The 19,964-nt window shown below is 36.5% G+C and overlaps 1 protein-coding gene across 1 annotated transcript in view; it reads left to right on the forward strand.

The window, feature by feature from the left end:
* Nucleotides 1-19,964, forward strand: part of LOC127435192 (synapsin-3-like) — a 111,190-nt gene that overhangs the window by 20,125 nt on the left and 71,101 nt on the right. The window contains exon 5 of the mRNA XM_051688458.1: nt 16,346-16,437. Within this exon, the coding sequence (XP_051544418.1) occupies nt 16,346-16,437 (92 nt within the window). The remainder of the gene's footprint in view (nt 1-16,345; nt 16,438-19,964) is intronic.

The following is a 19,964-nucleotide window of genomic DNA, read 5'->3' on the forward strand; positions in this document are numbered from 1 at the left end:
TTACAACACAATGAATAAATATTACAGCACAATAGTTTTGGCTTAATACTAAAATTTCATTAGCCACTACCAATACCAGTGTAATAGATCAATAGAGCACAACAGTCTGGTTCCGGCAGTAAAATCTCCAAAGGGGAATCGATTATTAATGATAACTAATAAACCTTTAAAGACAGACCTGCCGTGAGCTCCAAGGTTATTTATCGGTGTTATATGCTTCTGTTGAAGCCATCAGTCCATGTTACAGTGGTAAGTTATCTCGAAGAGCTTAGATATTCATCTGTCCACAATTAAAAAAACATTTATAAATGGAGATGATTTAGTACTATAGGTACTCTCACTAGAAGTGGCCGTCCAGCCAAGATGACTCAAAGGACACACCGCAGAATGCTCAATGAGGTCAAAAAGAACCCTAGAGTGACAGATAAAGACTTGAAGGAATCATTGATACTGGTTAACATCTCTGTTCATGAGTCTACTATACAGAAAACATTAAACAGGTATGGTGTCCATGGCAGGACATCATGAAGGAAGCCGCTGCTTTCCAACAGAAACATTGCTGCACAACTGAAGTTTGCCAAAGACCATCTTGACACTCCACAACACTACTGGGAAATGTTTTGTGGACTGATGAAACTAAGGTTGAATTGTTTGGGAAGAACATGCAGCACTACGTATGGCATAAAAAGGGCACCACATACCAACGTGAAAACATCATCCCAACGGTGAAGTACGGTGGAGGGAGCAACATTATTCAGGGCTGCTTTGCTGCTTCGGGGCCTGGACCGCTTGCCATCATCGAGGAATATCAAGATATCCTACAGGATAATGTCAGGGTGGCTGTGTGCCAGCTGAAGCTCAGTAGAAGTTGGGTGATGCAGCAGGACAATGACCCTAAACATCGAAGTAAATCCACTACAGAATGGCTTCAAAAAAAGAAAATCCACCTTTTGGAGAGTCCCAGTCAGAGCCCAGACCTTAACCCAATAGAGATGCTGTGGAATGACATCAAGAGAGACACCAGACATCCTAAGAATATGTCTGAACTGAAGCAGTTCTGTAAGGAAGAATGATCCAAAAATCCTTCTGAACGTTGTGCAGGTCTAATCCGCAGCTACCGGAAATGCTTGATTGTGGTTGTTGCTGCCAAAGAAGGATCGACCAGTTATTAAATCCAGGGGTTCACTTACTTTTTCACATGGGATGTGTTCAATAAAGACATGAAAGATCATAATTGTCTGTGTGTTGTTAGCTTAAGCACATTGTGATTTTTACCATTTTGGCTCCACAAAATGTACCTTTTACACCTTTAAACTAACAGGCGTGCGTGTAACCTCTTTACGCTGTTGGCATGAAAACACTGCGAGTGTGTGTGTTAGTGTCTAGACATTAAGCGTTCCAGTGCACAGATAACATCTCTCCACATTACTGTACATCTGTAAACCATTGCACACTCCTGCCCTGCTGTGTGTTTGGGTGTGTTTCTTGTGCGCTGTTGTTGCTGGTTTGGGTGTGGTAAGTGTACCATTGTTCAAAGGAAGTGTCGCTATGATACATGATCATTTTCTTAATCAGTATTTTTGCCTTGTTTTCCAGTCAAAATATCTAAACGCCCTTTAAACGCGATGCAGTTACTTTGCATAAGAAACTAAGACTTTATTTTTTTTAATCTGTTATTGAAGTTTATTTTGCTTACCCCACTGTCAAATAGTTTCTTCCTTGCTTTCTGTGAAAGATTAGAGTTAGTATAATTTATCTGCCCTTTAACTGTGGGCACTCTTCACCCACTCTCAGACAAATGATGCCTTATAAGGTGCCATCTGGTGCTTAGACATGCCCTCAGAAGGAACCACCCAAATAACAGAGAGAGAGAGAGAGAGAGAGAGAGAGAGAGGAGAGAGAGAGAGAATAGATGTGAGCTACTGTATGAACATCGAATAGAGCACAACAGTCGAGTTCTGGAAGTCAAAAAAATTTTATTCATTTTCTCCATAGAGGAATTGATTATTAATGACATCTAATAAATCTTTAAAGGCAGATCTGCCGTGAGCTCTGAGGTTGTTAACCGATGATATATGCACCTGTTGAAGACATCAGTCCACGTTATTTCAACTTCATTAAAATAAAAAAGGTTTAATGGTGCAATTTGAGGTGAAAAACTACACTACCCATAATCCTAAAGAGAAAGATCCACCAATCAGCTTTGCAGCTCCTCCCACTCCCATGATGCACTGTGAATGACGCAATCAAGTCGCTCTCAAACTACTTATATATTTTTATATATATGAATATTTCGTTTTGTGTCTATACTTATAATCAACAACTTTGAATCAATAGTTTTAAATAGTTTTCCCATCATTTTTAATTAGATTACGTCATTTGGAGTGCATCATTGGATTGTAGTTAATTCCCTCATTAAAGATGTTAAGTCTTGCATCTGTGCCTTTTTGTCTGATTTTCAAAACTTTTTTGCTTAAATCAAAGTTTGTGATGTTGTGATTCACCTCGGAGGTGGTTGGTTTGGTTCATGGCTCACAACTCTTTTACGATGGATTTTATGAAATCACTATGGAGAAAATTAATGGGAAAAATACATACAGCTGATTGGCTATAGCCTATGGCTTACTGCATAGTACAGAGTGTATATATGGTAAACTATTTAAAAAATCGTTTGTAGAACAGTATGCACAATGCAAGGATAAATGTCTCAAACAGCATTATGCTGCATTGACCTCATTGTGTTTAATTCAGTAAGTGGTGTCCAGTTATCATCTCAGTATACATATTAGGTACTTCATACATAGTAAGAGTAGTTTGTGGTTTGCTATTCTGATCATAGCCCATATGATAGTCTCTGTGTTTCCAGTGTCTCCCCAATCTTGACCGGCTGTTGTTTGGCTTTTACTCTACGTCTACAGTTTTTATCTCCAGATAACTCACCCAGATAAAGTTCATTCTCCAGCTCTGGGGTTTATCTGCTGCTCTTCATAACACTTCACAGACACTTCAGGATCAAGCCAGAACACACAACAAACACTGTGTGCTTCATAGTGTTCATGAATCTCTCTTTGAAGTCCAAACAACCAACCCAAACCGTGTCTACACTGAATGTCAAACACACATTTGACTGTTGACGTTTTGTTGATGGTGTAGTGACGTCTGTGGGCTGCGAGAACAGAGCGTGCAGGTATCACAGAAACGTTTGAAGCTCAGGGCAATGTTTGTTCTCTTCAGCTCTGGCCAGCACTTGTTCCTGTGCACTGGGAGGAAAACTCTTCAGTTTCAGGCATTTGGTGGAATGGCTCCGTTCACAGTCGTGTGAGGCCTGTGTTTGTTCTTACTGAGCATCCTGATGTTCTCTGGTCATGATGTGAGGAGAAACATCTGCTCAACAGACCAGTGTGTTTGCTCCTGTGCAGATGACACATTAAAAGTTGGAGATCTAAATGAATACCTAGCGTTGTAACTAGAGCTTTCACTCGTGATTCATTTCAAATGTTTTAAGCATTCATTAGCGCATTTTCGTTGCACTGTAGACATTTTATTCAGCTCCGTATTCAGTCCTAAACACTGGTCAGAATATGAAACTTTGCGATGTGTCCGGAGTCAAATACACTGACATATACACCACACACAAACAAACACACAGCAGCGACTCTATGTCAATGATCAAGTGATGGAGAAAGGACCTCTTACAAATCAAACACAGATGGCATTTGTGACAAAAATCAAGAACTTTGCAGCCTTTGTAAGGCGGCATTTATTTACCACAGAAGCATGTAAAGTGTTAACCCTTTAAGCTCGGATGGGACAGCGAGAAAAAATCATCAATATATTAATAACAGCAGTCTTGACCAACACAAAATAGTTAGCGTTTGAAAGATTAGAAGCTCTACTTTCCAATGCATGTAGACATTATGACCAAAACTGAACAAGTGCTTTGAAATTTGCAGACAAATCAGAAGTGTTCCGTTTTGGCCATTTATTAAAAAAAATTACACTGTACATAATATTGCAATCAGTAAAAACATCAAACTGATCAAATAGTCATGTGTCATATGTTGTTGGAAAGCTCTCAAAGAGTAGAATACAACCAGCCTATTTGTTTTACTCACAGACAAAAAAGACGCGTTTTCACTTATAACTTCACAAAATATAAACGGAACATACACCATTCCTTAGAGGAGGTGATTATCTTTCAATACGAGTCCTCACACAAGATAATCAGATGCATAGATCATTAGATAATCCACATGAAGCACAATGTTACATATGACCACCAGGAGATGGCGCCAAATACATGACACAGACTCAATGATGACTCAAATGACACAGAATGAAACTCATTCTGTGAAATCTCATTACTAAAATCATGTCTGCATGCTATACAAACCTTTAGTCATTGTTGTGTTTGCATGTGTAATTAGTTCTTATGTATAATTATTATGTTTTATTTGTTTGGAGATGTTTTTGGACACTACGATAAATTATTTTTGTAATGTTATAACTTTTGATTGCTTTGTCGTATCAACACAACATTTTTCTCCGATACAGTTGACATGATTGGGAACAAAACAAAAGCAATTTTTTGGAGCCACCTTATTTACACCCTGAGATATATAATGTAAAATAAGAAAAATACGAATAAAAGATTTTTCAGCAATTTCTTAGGCTGAGAGTCTCAGAATGTATCATAATCAATAGTTTTAATTATATAATCAATACCTCATTATCAAACTGAAAAGTTTTTTTTACAATGATACCAAACACTTGAGCCTCCTTGTTTTTTTTATTTTTTTGGACAAGTTATAAGCCTTTAATTTTGGATATGCCACTGAAACAGGAAATCTTTAAAAACACCTTCAGAGTCGCTGACTATCACCCCTGGAGTCGTGAGTTCGAATCCAGGGTGTGCTGAGTGACTCCAGCCAGGTCTCCTAAGCAACCAAATTGGCCCGGTTGCTAGGGAGGTTAGAGTCACATGGGGTAACCTCCTCGTGGTCGTGATTAGTGGTTCTCGCTCTCAATGGGGCGTGTGGTAAGTTGTGTGTGGATCGTGGAGAGTAGCATGAGCCTCCACATGCTGTGAGTCTCCGCGGTGTCATGCACAATGAGTCACGTGATCAGATGCACGGATTGACGATCTCAGAAGCGGAGGCAACTGAGACTTGTCCTCCGCCACCCAGATTGAGGTGAGTAACCGCGCCACCATGAGGACCTACTAAGTAGTGGGAATTGGGCATTCCAAATTGGGAGAAAAAGAGAGAGAAAAAAATAAAAATAAAATAAAAACACCTTCAGAGTTTAAAGGGTTAACTGTCACCTAAAAGCAAAATATATGCTAATTGGCACTGATGAGGGAGCGCTGTATATATTTTGTCTTATTTTGAAAGAAATATAACTAAATTTAGTAACATTTATGCTTATAACAAGAAAAAAACTGTTGGCCATTGGGGTAAGAAAATAAACTTGATTCAAAGGGAAAACAAGTATATTTTGCTTGCCGCAAATAAGAAAAAAAAAAACTATTACAAATAGTTGTTTCTTGTTTTAAGCAAAAAAAAAAAAAAAAACACCAAATTGTGTTACATTTTTCTCAAAACAAGACTTAATATCTTTTTGTCACTCTGTTTCTCAATTACATTTTTGTTTTGTTTTAAGGGTGATATTTTTACCGGAAAATAAGATAAAAATACTTTATAAGAAAACGTTTTGCAACATTTGTTTGCAGTGTTCCGAGATCATAACTGAACACAACTTGCTCAATTGATGTGATACATTGTTACTTTTTCCACAGTTTTTGGTTTTAGTCATTGTTTTTGTCTTTTGATGAAAATGTCCTTTAAATTGAGTCAAAATTTGTTCATGTCATATTCATACATGGCACATAATTATAGTCAACAAAAACAATATAGTAGTTGATGATAGTGTGCAAAATGATAAAAACATGTCAAACTGTAACAGACCAAACTTGAACTAAATATTGAAACATTTAGAACAATGTATAAACATTTATTTGTTTAATTACTGGATTATTTAAATCGGTTCTTTCTAGATATTTCTTCTAAAAACTAGATGTTTGTGCACTGTTGATATCTTTTGGTATTATTTTAACTAGTTATGTTTTCTTCAACAGTATGTCTTAATTAAAATAGTTTTTTTGTATCCTGTTTGTTATTGTTGGTGAAATCAAAAAACTCATCAACATTTTCGTTAGTGATTCCGTTTCCGTTGACGATATTAATACTGCAACAGTGTAGCACACTACAGTTTGAAATGTTTATTGTTGAAAAAGCATACTGTTTCACATACTGTTTTTAAAGAATAGTACGCAGTATGTTTGTGTTCCTCTGTCTCTGCTGCTTTTCATTATTTCGCTTTTACGCAACCAAACCCCAAATTGCTTCAGAGGTGCTAGTCTACTAAAATCAAACTCCTGTGCTGAATGACATTTACCACAGTTAACTTACATGTGTTTGTGTGGAAGAAAACAACCATTTCCTGCATTTTTCTGTGAGTGAACCTGCAGCTATTTTTCTCTTGTGGCAAACACCGGAAAAAAGTCAATAATAGTCCAGCGTTGAGTTTTTCTGCAGCTCTAACTTCAGCTCTTTCTCTGCCTGTAAACATACAGCGACAGGACGTGTACAAAAGCTGAAACATTATTAGAAAAGGGTTTAGCAGGAAATATAGAGCTAAAAACAGCATCAGAGTTTGAGAATGGAAAAGCTCTCCATCATCGTGAAAATTGACCTTTTAAAAAAAGAAAGTTCTGAAAATCAACTAAAAGTAATCTCAAGTCAAATGAAAGCTACTTGTGCGGAACAGGCTGAAATTTAAGTCATTATTCACTGAAAATCTTTTCTGAACGCTGATGCAAATAAGATTTGATGACATTATTTTATCCTTAGTGTACAATCACAGCGTTGTGTGTATGTGTGTGGTGTTTAACCAGCTCTGCTCATGTGATCGGCTGAAAGGCACCTTGCGTTCTTCACCCTTACGACACCCATTAGCTTCGGCTCCAAAAATACCTGCAGCATTCCAGATGGGCTTTGTGAGGCGAGCGCAAACTTGGAAAGCAACAGCCTTCTGTGTGTGTGTTGTGTTAAATGTGGTTTGCATGTAAATGAGCGAGTGAATGTGTCATGGTGTGTTTGTTATTTGTCATATTTGTAATTGAGCAGCATGTTTTGTATACGAGTCGTCATTCACAGCAAATGATGTAACTGACTGACTTCATGGCAATATTCTTGAATACGGTGCAAATTGGTCTCCCATTACTTTTTTTCCTAACAATTGAAGCACATATCCGATGTTCTTTGAAGTGAAGACAAATATAAACACTTTAAGCTCGGTTGAGCTCTGCCAAGAAAACAATTATTATCAAAATATTAACAACTACAGTCTTGACCAACACAAAATAGGCATCGTTTGAAAGTTTAGAAGCTCTACGAAATACAGTCAGAACATAAAATATCAATATTAGAGGAGGTGATTATCTTTCAAACGAGTCCACACACAAGGTAATCAGATGCATAGATCATTAGATAATCCACATGAAGCACAATGTGCACACATCTGGCTAAAAATATTTTATAGTTTATCGAGTGCATTTGAAAATGAATGTTAAAAGATCATCTGTTTTGAAGCATAATGACAGCAGTCCAGTATTTGTTTGAATATTTTTACATTAAAATTAAATATTTTTTGTATTTCTTTAGATTCAGATACCCTAGTATGGGAGCATAGAAGCCCTTGTGACTGTGGAATGATGCTGTATGGGGGTTCAGGGGTATCCCGAGAGAAAATTTAGAAAACGTCTGAATGGAACATATGTATATTTTCATTAAACTGAGAGGCTAGGCTACCAACTAATAATTTTATCGTCTTGTCATCCATTCCAGAGATGATGACATCTGATTAATTTTCACAAAATTAGAACAGAAATTGATTTGTTCATTATTAAAGGCTCGTAACATGCTGATTAATAAAGATACATTTAGAAGGGAAAAATGTTATGGTCTAAAAGGTGCTTTGGAACCACGTTAACTTATGCGGCGCCTCATGTCTACACACATGCAGGGAAAAGAGGTAACACGTGTGGAGCGGGACAGGGCATAAATGATGCATGTTTGATGCTACAGTAAAATATTCAAGACTACAGCGCAGAAAGATCAGAGCTGGTGTACACAGCATTGTAGTTCTGTCGTGCTTTTCACTAGCAACCGTTGTCATGAAGTCTTGCAGTGCGGATGGAATCAATCCGGTGTCCGACGTAGCCTAATCGTTAGTAAGGCAGCTAACATTAGCAAGTTCATCCAATCTGACCCTACGTTTCCAATGGCAAGTTGTGAGCGAAGCTGAGAGAGCGTTTTCAATTCATTCCTACAGAAGCCGAGCGCCATGCTCGCAAGGTGGATTGTAGGATTGACAGCGGTGCGGAACAAGCTCTTTCCTAGCGTTGTGAGCGTATTTCAGTGGATTTCTTCCACGGCAGTTGAAACGCAGCCTGAGAAAGCCGAACTGCTTGCGTTTTTAGCGACACACCATTTGAATTTTTGAATTTTTTTTATCACGATAAATATCGAGATCATTTTATCGCCCAGTCCTATTGTCCAGCATCATGGAATGCTAAACCAATCATATTAGGATTCAGATCGCTTATACCAGAGGTGGAAGTCATCCAAATATGGGCAGAGAGGATCGTTCACTTTAATTACATATGGCCACCAGGAGATGGTGCCAAATACATGACACAGACTCAATGATGACTCAAATGGCACAGAATGGAACTGAATAAGATCTTGTTACTCATGCATGCATGCTTTGGAGAGAGCGCATACCTTTAGACATTGTTGTGTAATTAGTTCTTTTGTACAATTATTATGTTTTATTTGTTTGGAGAGGCTTTTGGACACTAGTATAGATTATTTTTGTTATTCTATAATTTTGATTGCTTTGTCGTATCAACACAAAGTTTTACTCAGTTACAGGTGACATGATTGGGAACAAAACAACATTATTTCTGCCCTGAGATATAAAATGTAAAATCAGAAAAATAAGAAAAAAAGTTGGTTTTTTTGTGATCATTTTAAGCAGTTTCTTTAACTGTGAGTCTCAGAATTTATTATAATCTATATCATTAAAAAATGTAAAACGTTTTCTTTAAAATTAAACCAAACACTTGACCATCCTTGTGTTATTTGTTTGTTTTGTTTGTTTTGTTGTTGTTGTTTTTTTTGGGGGGGGGTGTCGAATTATAAGACTTTAATTTTAGGTATGCCACTGAAACAAGAAATCTTTAAAAACAACTTCAGAGCTTAAAGGGTTAACACAAAATTACCATAGCATGAAAAGTAGCTAGTTTTCCCCGTCAGAGGTCATGACCTTCTCGACTGTATCCAACAGTTAAACAACAATTAAACAATTAAAGCAGGAAAACTTCGTTTACATGAGATTTGAAATAATCTAGTTATTCTCTGCTTTTGACGTCAATCCGTGAAGAAGCATTTGCACAACACTTGCGTACACTGGATAAGCCGGTAAGAATGCCGGTAAAAGTGTTTACATGCAACACGAACTCGTGGTAATATGCAAAAATCTACCCGTGTCGACCGGTTTATTCTTGAGTGGTTTATGACCGTCCTTCGATAAAGATAAAGTTTACATGACCTCGTGTTGTCAGCTAAGAATGTGCATGTAAACATGCTCATTGTTGAAATTTTACTTAATTGTTATAAGTTTCAAGCCCTATTTGTTTTACCTTTTCTTCTGGAAAGTGCCTATTAGATTTGCAACAAACATGTTCTGGTACATTATTAACCCAGTAAAAACACTAGAACTGAAACTCGAAGGATCAGATATTAGTCAGTTTGGCATAAGCGTGATCACACTTCCTCAAGCTTTACATTTGCCCTTCAGTTTCATTAGTACAGACAGAAATGGATGTTTAAGGGTGAAGTAAACAAAGATCGTCCGTTTGTCCCTTGGACTTTTTCCTGTTTTCCTTTCCCAGCTCAGAAGCGGGTCCAAAAAGGGTCTGAATATGTTACCGGGACTGTAACCATGGCTGCTTGAAGCTGGCACATGTCCGATGCCCTCTCTCCCTGCTGAAGTACTGCTCCTCCCTCGGCCAATAGAGTTGACGGGTGGGCCTGCCTCTGTGCTAGCCAGCCAATAGGAGAGACTTATGTGCGTGTCCTCTGAGAATCACTGCTGTTTGACATTCCAGAGGTCTTCGCTGGAGAAAGAGCCAGTGTTTGTCTCATTTAGGGGAAGTGTGTATTTGTTAGGGAATGAGAGAGCGTTAATGTTTGTGTGTTTTGTGGGTTGTCTGCTGTATAAAATGCTCTCTTGGCAAAGCAAACGCAGCCGAATGCACAGATGTTGCATTTCTGTGGAGGGCGCGGGAAACAGAACCGAGCCAAGATCACGTCCTTCAGCAATATCAGAGACCTGCTGTGCTCTAAATGATGACAGTGTCACCTCTCCTCTTTCTGTTGGGTTCAGACTGAACATCTGTTAGAGATTGTTTTTAAGCATTCATTTATTGTGTCTACTTGATTTTGGAGCCCAGAATTAAATGTTGTTCTCATAGATATACATACATGGATGCCTCATTAGCATTAGGACCGCAATACATCAGCACATCCGTCATATTGGAAAGGTCAAAGAGCTGTTCGTAAACACATGAAAGTGAATTGACAGATGTAGTCTGGAGTCTTCCCATAAACATTGCCATAAACAAAACATTTTACATTTAGTTATTTTAGCAGACGCTTTTATCCAAAGCGAATATTGATGGATAGTTCAATAAAAAAATATAAACTGCTCATATAAATAATGTTGATCATCAGAGCACTGTCTAATATTTTACGCTTCTAATAAAAGCGGTGGGACTAGTGGTCATAAACACAACCAGATGGATATGTCATAGCCATAAAATAATCTAAGTTCCAGAAAACATCCATAAAATATTTGGTTATTTAAATCATGTATTTGCTATTAAATCATATAACACTAATCATACACATAGTAAGTTCTATCCATAAATATTATAAAACCATAACCTAGGCTATTAACAAATGATTAAACTAGAACAAAAAATAAATGCAGTGCAATATGTATGTATGTATATATAACATCTATATAAATTAAATTTAACTTGTTAATTTCTGATATTAATAGTTTAATGTTTAACAAAAAAAAAATTAACAGGCCTTCAGAATTTCCACAAAATCCCTCAACAGTGCAAATGATTGAGCAACTAAAATCAGATTGTCAGATTCATCAGCCAATCAGATTGATTTATTTGTTCTTGTGGGTGTGGTCTTTAGGATATGTCCCAGTCGAGGCCTTCTAGCTGGCCTTGAGTGATGCAATCACGCTTTAAGTGATGTAATTTGAAAGCAAAGTGTGCAAGATCTTGCTGACGAGTCGGCTGACGAGTCGGCTGTCATCACTGCTGTTAGCGCCGTTGAGAAAGCGATCCTTATGGATTTAAAAACCTGAGATGTTCTGCATGATTGTGCGATTGATTAAACAGGAAATGAGAGCTGATTTTCACTTCAAGTAAATTGGTAAGTGTATTGCATTGTTATAGCAACATTAGGAGTTTTCTAAGTGTAAATTAGGCTGCTTGAACATTCAGTGTCGGATCAAGTTTTGAAAAGTAACCGTGCACCCTGATGAAACAAAATTTATTGCAAGCAAAATTTAAATCGCAAATATTATTAGAGAGCTTTTTCTTGGTATTAGACCTCCTTGGTTCTAGCTTTCGTGCATGGACGTGTTTTTAAAATGTCAATTGGTATTAGTTGACTGCCACATAATGTATGATGGGCATACGGCATCTTATTCATTGTGAAACTGTGTTTTCTTAATGGCATGAATCGCACTGTAGGCCTAGACTTAAAATGCACGGCTGGTAAAATGTGTCTAATTAAAAAAAAAGTATGTAAAAAATACACTTTAACATACATACTTGCATATTTAAAATCTATGCACCTTAAAAACATGCACACTACTTAATGATTAATTAAAAAAACGTTTTCAAACATATTTTTCAAAATGTTTGCCAGAAATGTACTTTTTTCCTTATTTTTCTGATCTGACATTATATATCTCTGGGTGTAAATAAAGTTACTCAGAAAAAACTGCTTTTGTTTGGTTCCCAATCATATCAACTGTATCTGAGAAAAATCAGAAGTTACAGCATTACAAAAATAATTTATCATAGTGTCCAAAAACGTCTCCAAACAAATAAAACATAATAATTGAACATAAGAACTAATTACACATGCAAACACAACAATGACTAAAGGTTTGTATAGCATGCAGACATGATTTTAGTAATGAGATTTCACAGGATGAGTTTCATTCTGTGTTATTTGAGTCATCATTGAGTCTGTATCATGTATTTGGCGCCATCTCCTGGTGGTCATATGTAACATTGTGCTTCATGTGGATTATCTAATGATCTATGCATCTGATTACCTTGTGTGGGGGCTCGTTTAAAAGATAATCACCTCCTCTAAGGAATGGTACATGATATTTTATGTTCCATTTATTTTTCGTAAAGTTACAAGCGAAAACGCGGCATATAAGCAACACCAGCATAATTGTCAAAGACATATACTTAGCTATTACTCGCTATATTTTTGTCTGTGAGTAAAACAAATAGGCTGGTTGTATTCTACTCTTTGGGTGCTTTCCAACAACATATAACACATGGATATTTGATCAGGTTGATGTTTTTCTGATTGCAATAATATGTACAGTACAATTTTTTATATAAATGATAAAAACGGAACACTTCTGATTTATCTGCAAATTTCAAAGCACTTGTTCAGTTTTGGTCATAATGTCTACATGCATTGTAAAGTAGAGCTTCTAAGCTTTTAAACTATACCTATTTTGTGTTGGTCAAAACTGTAGACGATTTTTTTTCTTTCATCCAAGCTTAAAGGGTTAAATAAAAATATCAAAATATCTCAAATATGTGCATATTTAAATAATTAAGATAAATTATGACTAACCAATTACTTGCAAGTTCTTTGAGACAAAGTATACAATAAATATGTTTGCGTCAGTGAGGATCCAAATGCAGGACTTTAATAATAAACAAAAGAAGAGATTCAAGGAAGAAGGAAACACAAACGCTACAGCAATATGCTGGCTTACAACGCATTAAAATACAAACAAGAACTGACAAAGGAACAAAGAAACTGAGGATATATATATATATATATATATATATATATATATATATATATATATATATATATATATATATATATATACTGTAAGCGCTTTTATAAGATATTAAATAACGATAATGCAATATTCAGAATGGAAAACCATAAATATGAAAATGCTTACTGTAAATAAATCATACTGTTGAAGACTTCTCTTCTACAACAGCAAACTTCAAATAAAGTTCTCTGTAAATCAGTATATCATGGCAAACAATTTGAAGATTTGCACCCAGACAGTCAGTTTATGATATGAACTGTTTCCACACTAAATCAGTTTTTGCAGCACACTGAGGCAACTCCTCCATTGGCTTACATTCAGTCAGGTCTCCTTCCAAGATGTCGGCACGGTTGACGTATCCAAACAAGTCGAATGCGGTATCTACGTATGTGTATCTATGGATGGGCCGCTGAATGATGTTAAAGATGGAAGTGTGTCATTTCTGTGTTTCTAGTGTTACCAAAACAGAATTTCAACAATTATGACAAACAGGTTTCCTGACTCCCTGTCTGCCATGAAATGCTGTATGCAAACTATTTTATAGAGGTCGACCGATAGTGGATTTTGCCGATACGATAACTAAGGTGGTCGAGTTGGCCGATAACCGATTAATCGGTCGATAGTTTTTAAAATCGATTTGTAGAATGTAAAAAAAAATACATTCTTAGTCTTTCCATACTATGACAGGCACGGACAGATGCTTCAGGAGTCCAGAATTAACAACATTTCAGATTCAGTCAACCAAAATCCCAATAATAGCCAGGAAAAATTAACTACAAACAAGCCCAACATATACTTACTTATTTCGGGACTTTTATTTTGAAATAACGGAGAATTGTTGAATAGTTTGAATGCTCTATATTTAAGTATTTACCAAAATTATGCTATTATAGCCTATAATCCCCAGACTGAGGAATTTATATATCACCAGATGAGGTTTTTTATTATTATTAACAAGAAAGTTGGAAACACGATGTTTGTGCCGCGGGGCATGTTTCTATATATTCGCATTTTCTTTGCATGCTCTCTTCAATTGATTTATCTAATCAAAATAAAAAATAAAAAAGCAACTATTGGCACCGATTAATCGGTAAAACCAATATATCAGTCTACCTCTACTATTTTACTTCTGTTATATGGCATATTTCCAAGCAGTGGCATCTCAGGGTCATTATTTAGTGTGGGGCATAAACAATCCATTAATCAATTATTTGACTTGTCTTTGAAACATTGACAAATAATTCCAAATTCTGTCACAGACGTGCTTCTCATATTAAACTTTATTTTTACATCAGGGACTGGGAAGTTCTGTAAACTTAACCAGCAAAGTTTAAAAACCTCATTTTAGCAAAGCGGTTGATTGACAGGTAGAATTTTCACACTAGAACTCATTGGTTTCACCGGACTCAAACAAGGGGAGTCAAAAAATCTATCATAAAAGCCAATCTACTGTCATTTATGTGCAATTATAATGGATGCTACATCCCTCAATGCCCTAGTACTTATAAAATGAAAACAAGTATGACTGATAAAAATAGATCATGACAGAAATTTTACAGAGAGTGACGAATAACCTCTGAACATGATGCCACACAAACATCCCTAATGATTTAATCTCAGCACAAAACACTACTAAGACATGCACATCCACGTCAAAAAGCTCATGTGACCATGAAAGTAAACCACAAATAGGAAAATCGTCAAAGGGTGTGCATATTATCCCAGTAACTTGAATGAACAGCATAACAAAACTAATCAAAACGACAGATTCCCAATATTTATCAGTCATTGTAATCTAATACAAACCAATGCACCAACACCTCAACACAATGGCATACAGTTCATTGAAATGATGAACGGTTCACTTTAACTAATCCAACCAGCAGCACATTATAATAAAATTAGCTTTTAAAACTTACCAATGAAGTTCACTATGCAGGTCTACTCTGCACTTGGTAACTTCCAATGCTCATGTCAACAGCTTGACATAAATATGATCAAAGCTTTTGACTGGCTCAGGAGCAAAGGCAAACTAGCCCCTCAGGCCATCGTTGAACGCTCGTTGCAGATGCGCATGATGTTCTCCAGATCTCCGTTGATTAACATTGAGGATGAAGGGTTAGCCCCACGCATAGCAAATGAGAACGATTAAATGGCTTTTACGCAACATACCTTAATAATAATAGAATTTCTCAAAAGAATATGTACTTTTTTTCTTGTATAATGGACATAAAACATGTTTAGGTTGCAGAAAATATATTATTTCTTAAAATAAATTTATGATGATGCCATGCAATTTGCACAACAGTGCCACCTCTGGTGGGGTTTAGCCCCACTTGCCCCTAATGTAGAGACGTGGCTGTTTCCAAGTTAAAGTTAATCAGAATATTCAATGAGAAGTAAATGTATGGATGGAGTCAAAGTCAAGTGAGAATTGCTAGCAAACCCCAGGTAACTGATTTATCATAACACAGTTAAACAGTAACATTCCTTCATTTGATTATAGTGAGGTTATGAAAGTGTCCTGAAGGAACTGTTTTCACTCCTCATGGTCCTTTCTGTTCCTGTAGCTCAGCGTCTCTTTCGTGTCTCATAGACATATGTCTCTTGCCTTCAGCATGTGTTTCATGAGTTTAATGAAGTCATTAGGGTTGCTGGGTAACACCGGTCACATGGCCCTGCGGCTGCAGACGGGACTAACTTGATTTGTGCTGCGCTCTCATCTGAGGAGCTTTTGGAATGAGCTGCACATTCCTAGATCTACATGCACTGTACAGGAGTGAAGAACCATACATAAACAACACAAAAACACAAGAGACGGTGCATGAGAAAGTGACAGTAGTGTCAGGGCCAGCAGTGTATCTACACGTGCCTAATAATACACCAGATTGTGTTCCCTGATTAATAAAACCATCCTAAACCAGCCTAGTCAGCCTGGTCAAGCTGGTCTATTGACTGGTTTCAAATGAGTTTTGAGGACATTTTCATCTTAGGCTGGTTGAAGCTGGGTACTCCAAAAATAATGTCTTTGTTTTTTTATTTATTTATCTTTAGGATAATGTCATCATAGTTTTGTGTGTGTTTTCAGGCAGAGTTTTCCGAGATCAATCTGGCGTCATATGTGAATTCTGGCTGTACGGTGGACATGCTGGTGAATAGAGGAGGAACTAAAGTCATCAGGTAAGACATTGCAAACCCTGATTTATGCACATTAACCCATCTCACTGTCTACATGTGCAATCACTACACATCATCATATTCCGCATCTGGATGTCTTCTATTGGTGTTTATGATGGTGTAGCCACATCCCAGTGCTTCAATTTCTGCCCTGTGTTTCTCCAGAGCCACTGACATCACGTTTACCGCAGTAAAACATGGTAAACCACAGTAATGAAACAGCAGCTGCCTCTGTTTTTCCCATTAAAGTGATCAGTAATCACAGAGTTTGTTATAGTAACTCTATTTCTGTTAGAAAACTGGCACCCTGTTACTCTGCTGTGTACAGATTGCAAAATTATACAACGAACTTTGGTACAGGTTGCCTTGATAAACTCATATGTAGGGTGTAGTTATGTTGTATAACAAGGAATTAAGGTTGTTTTGAACCAGATTAAGATATTACAATCACATGTAAATCATTTGTAATCTCTACAGTGTTCAACACCTCTGTACTTTGTAGAATTGTAAATAATGTCAGACAACAGAATTGAGGGTCTGTGACACACGGCACACGTTCCTGCTGCTGATGAGGGATACACAGATTATAATTCCAGACCTGTGTGTGTTTTTCCACTTTTTCAGTCAAACAGAATTCAACTTTGTTTCTGGACTGGAAGTGAAGATTAAGATGCGTTTTGGGCTAACACTAACCCACTAAAATAACTGACAATTCTGCTCTAAACGTCATGTTTGCGCCAGTGTTAATTTACGCACAATTTTTATTTTAGTCATACAGTTTGTCTTTTGACAGAAATGTCCTTTAAATTTAGTCAATATTTCATCATGTCATATTCATTAATTTAGGTAAATTTTAATCTGACTAAAATAGCATGACATTTTAGCTGATAAAAATAACATATTTTAGTTGACAATAATGTGCAAAATGACAAAAACTTGTATAAAAATGTAATAGACCAAACTTAAACAGAATATTCTGAAAAATATTCTCTTTTGTAAGTCGCTTTGGATAAAAGTGTCTGCCAAATGAATAAATGTAAATGAAAAATGTATAAACTACTTTATATTCAATTATTTAAATATGTATCAAACATACAGTATTAAAGATGAATATGTTGAATATGTATGAATAAACAACATGAGAAAACTGTCCTGAAAAGCTACTGAAATAACTGCATATAATGAATATACTGAAGTATTAGCTACTTTTAGAAGTGACTGTTTAGACAGTTTAGGATTTTGCGTTATGTGTAGCATTATTTTAAAGGAAACGGTGCATTCACAACACAAGTTACGCATTCTGACTAGTGCGTTACTTAGTTCAAGTTCACCTGTTTATTGTCTTCATTGTGCAGATATTGTAATATGATGTTTAATATGTTGTGGATATAGCTGATTAATCTCACATATATACAGTAGCAGTGTATCTCAACTCGCGCGAGTTCTTTGAACCACTCGCGCCAATGATCTGCTCTGCTCTGCTCACCGTGTCTCTGGAGTGCGCATACGACAACCGGGCTTCCCTCGATATCATGGCGCAGACCACAAAACTGGTGCGACCCATTTGAATTTTTTTTAAAGCACTGTAGAGGAAGTTAGTATTCTCAAACAGTTAGACAGCCCTAACATTATAAACTGCACTGAAGAGGAAAAGTAACAGCACTTAGCCATGCACATATCTGCGATTAATAGTTGATTTTAAACACGTACATTTTATTTAACGCAATTAATGCGGTATCCGTTTTTTCTGCACTTTTTCACTTTTCACTGTATACCTGTAATATGTAAATTTTAACGTGCATATTTAAATAATTAAAATAAATGATGACTAACTAATTTCTTGCAAGTTCAAGTATAAAGTAAAAATATTTATGATTATATTTTAATGTTTGTTTTAATGTACCATGATTAATCACAGAAAAATATGCTATTAATTAGTAAAAAAAAATAAAATAATTATCAATTCACAGCCCAATTAATAATATATTAGGTGGAATCTATTAGACCTAATTTTTATTACAACTGTGGCAGTTGTACTTAAAGTTTCCAAATGTGTTTAGGCTACTATTTTTTCGTAACAAAATACTATCATTATTTTGTTTTATTAGCAAGTACATGAAGGCCTTTAAAGTCTGACGTATGGACAGAGTTTTCCTCCTGTGTAATAAATGTTCTGTTTGAATGATGTTGATATAGATGTGGAAATAAACTGGATAATAAATAATAATAATAGGTTCATATAAATAAATAGGCTCATCAACTTTTAAAAGGGTGGAGAGAAAACTACAGTAACTGTATCTTTTGTTGTAGATATCAACAACAAAAATAATGTCACTTGATACATGCATTTATACTTGAAATGCATGACTATGAAAATGCAAACCAAGACTATTTTAAATATCGGGTTATATTTTTTACTGTATTGAGTCGCTACTTGGTGTCTAATGTAAAGTCTGGGTCCGATGCAAAACCAGTTGAGAACCACCGAACTACACTATAATACACACTTCCTGTCTGGGCCTCTCACAGTCATGCTACTCTTGGTTTCATGTGTGCGTCACATACCAAACATACGGGATCACTGTTGTGATTATATTTATACCTGCCTCACTTAACGTGACATCCTACACTTCTTTAATAAATGGCACTATTAATAGTTATTCTGTGTATGATGTGTGACCAGACTACTTCAACATCAGTGTATGTGCCAGTGTTGGAGATTTTACTAACTATTAACTAGATTTTTTTCAGTAGTTTGACAGTAGTTCCCTCATCCAGGTTATCAAACTCACCTTCATAAACTTGCTCCGCCTCTGAAATGACTTTGCTTTTCGACTGACATCACCAAAGTCGCTCAAGTGTTTCAGGAGGGGAGCAGTTCTTCGTATTTGACTAAAAAAAGAATGAGATCCGGGAAGCCCTAGGTTGTGTTTGGTTGTGCATTAATGCTGCAGTGTGGCAAGAGTTTTGTGTTTATCGTAATCAAACCCAGATGTTAAACTCCCGAATCCCCCATCGCCTGATCCCAGAACTGTTTGTAATGAGTGTGATTAGACTGCATTAATAAGATTGCCCAGAAAGATAATCACCTCTCGTTCTTCATCCGCTGCCCTCTCCTCTTCCCCAGCTCTTGAATAATGGAGTTCTTGTCGTTGCGTGGTCAGCATGTGTTAATGCAGTGACAGATATAATCGCGCAGCTGCTGTGTGTATGTGAGTCTCATTTAAACGCTTCTAACAGCTACTGCGGCCATATGCTGCACATTCCTCTGTTTTCCTCAAACACACTGCAACGGTTTTCTATTTACAATGAAGTGCTCAACGTAAAGGCTGTTTTCATGATCTTGGCTATTGTAGATACCTCTAATTATAGCCTATTTTTGATATGCAATGTTGATGGAATACAGTTTATGCTCCAGTAACAATAATAAAATCAGCAATTACGGGGCCAAGCACACTAATGGCAAAAATTTTGATTGAATTTACAACTCCAGTAATGATTTTAAGCCGAGTGGCACAGCGCTTTTCACA

This window comes from Myxocyprinus asiaticus, chromosome 45 (assembly GCF_019703515.2).
Source record: "Myxocyprinus asiaticus isolate MX2 ecotype Aquarium Trade chromosome 45, UBuf_Myxa_2, whole genome shotgun sequence".
NCBI classification, from domain to species: domain Eukaryota; kingdom Metazoa; phylum Chordata; class Actinopteri; order Cypriniformes; family Catostomidae; genus Myxocyprinus; species Myxocyprinus asiaticus.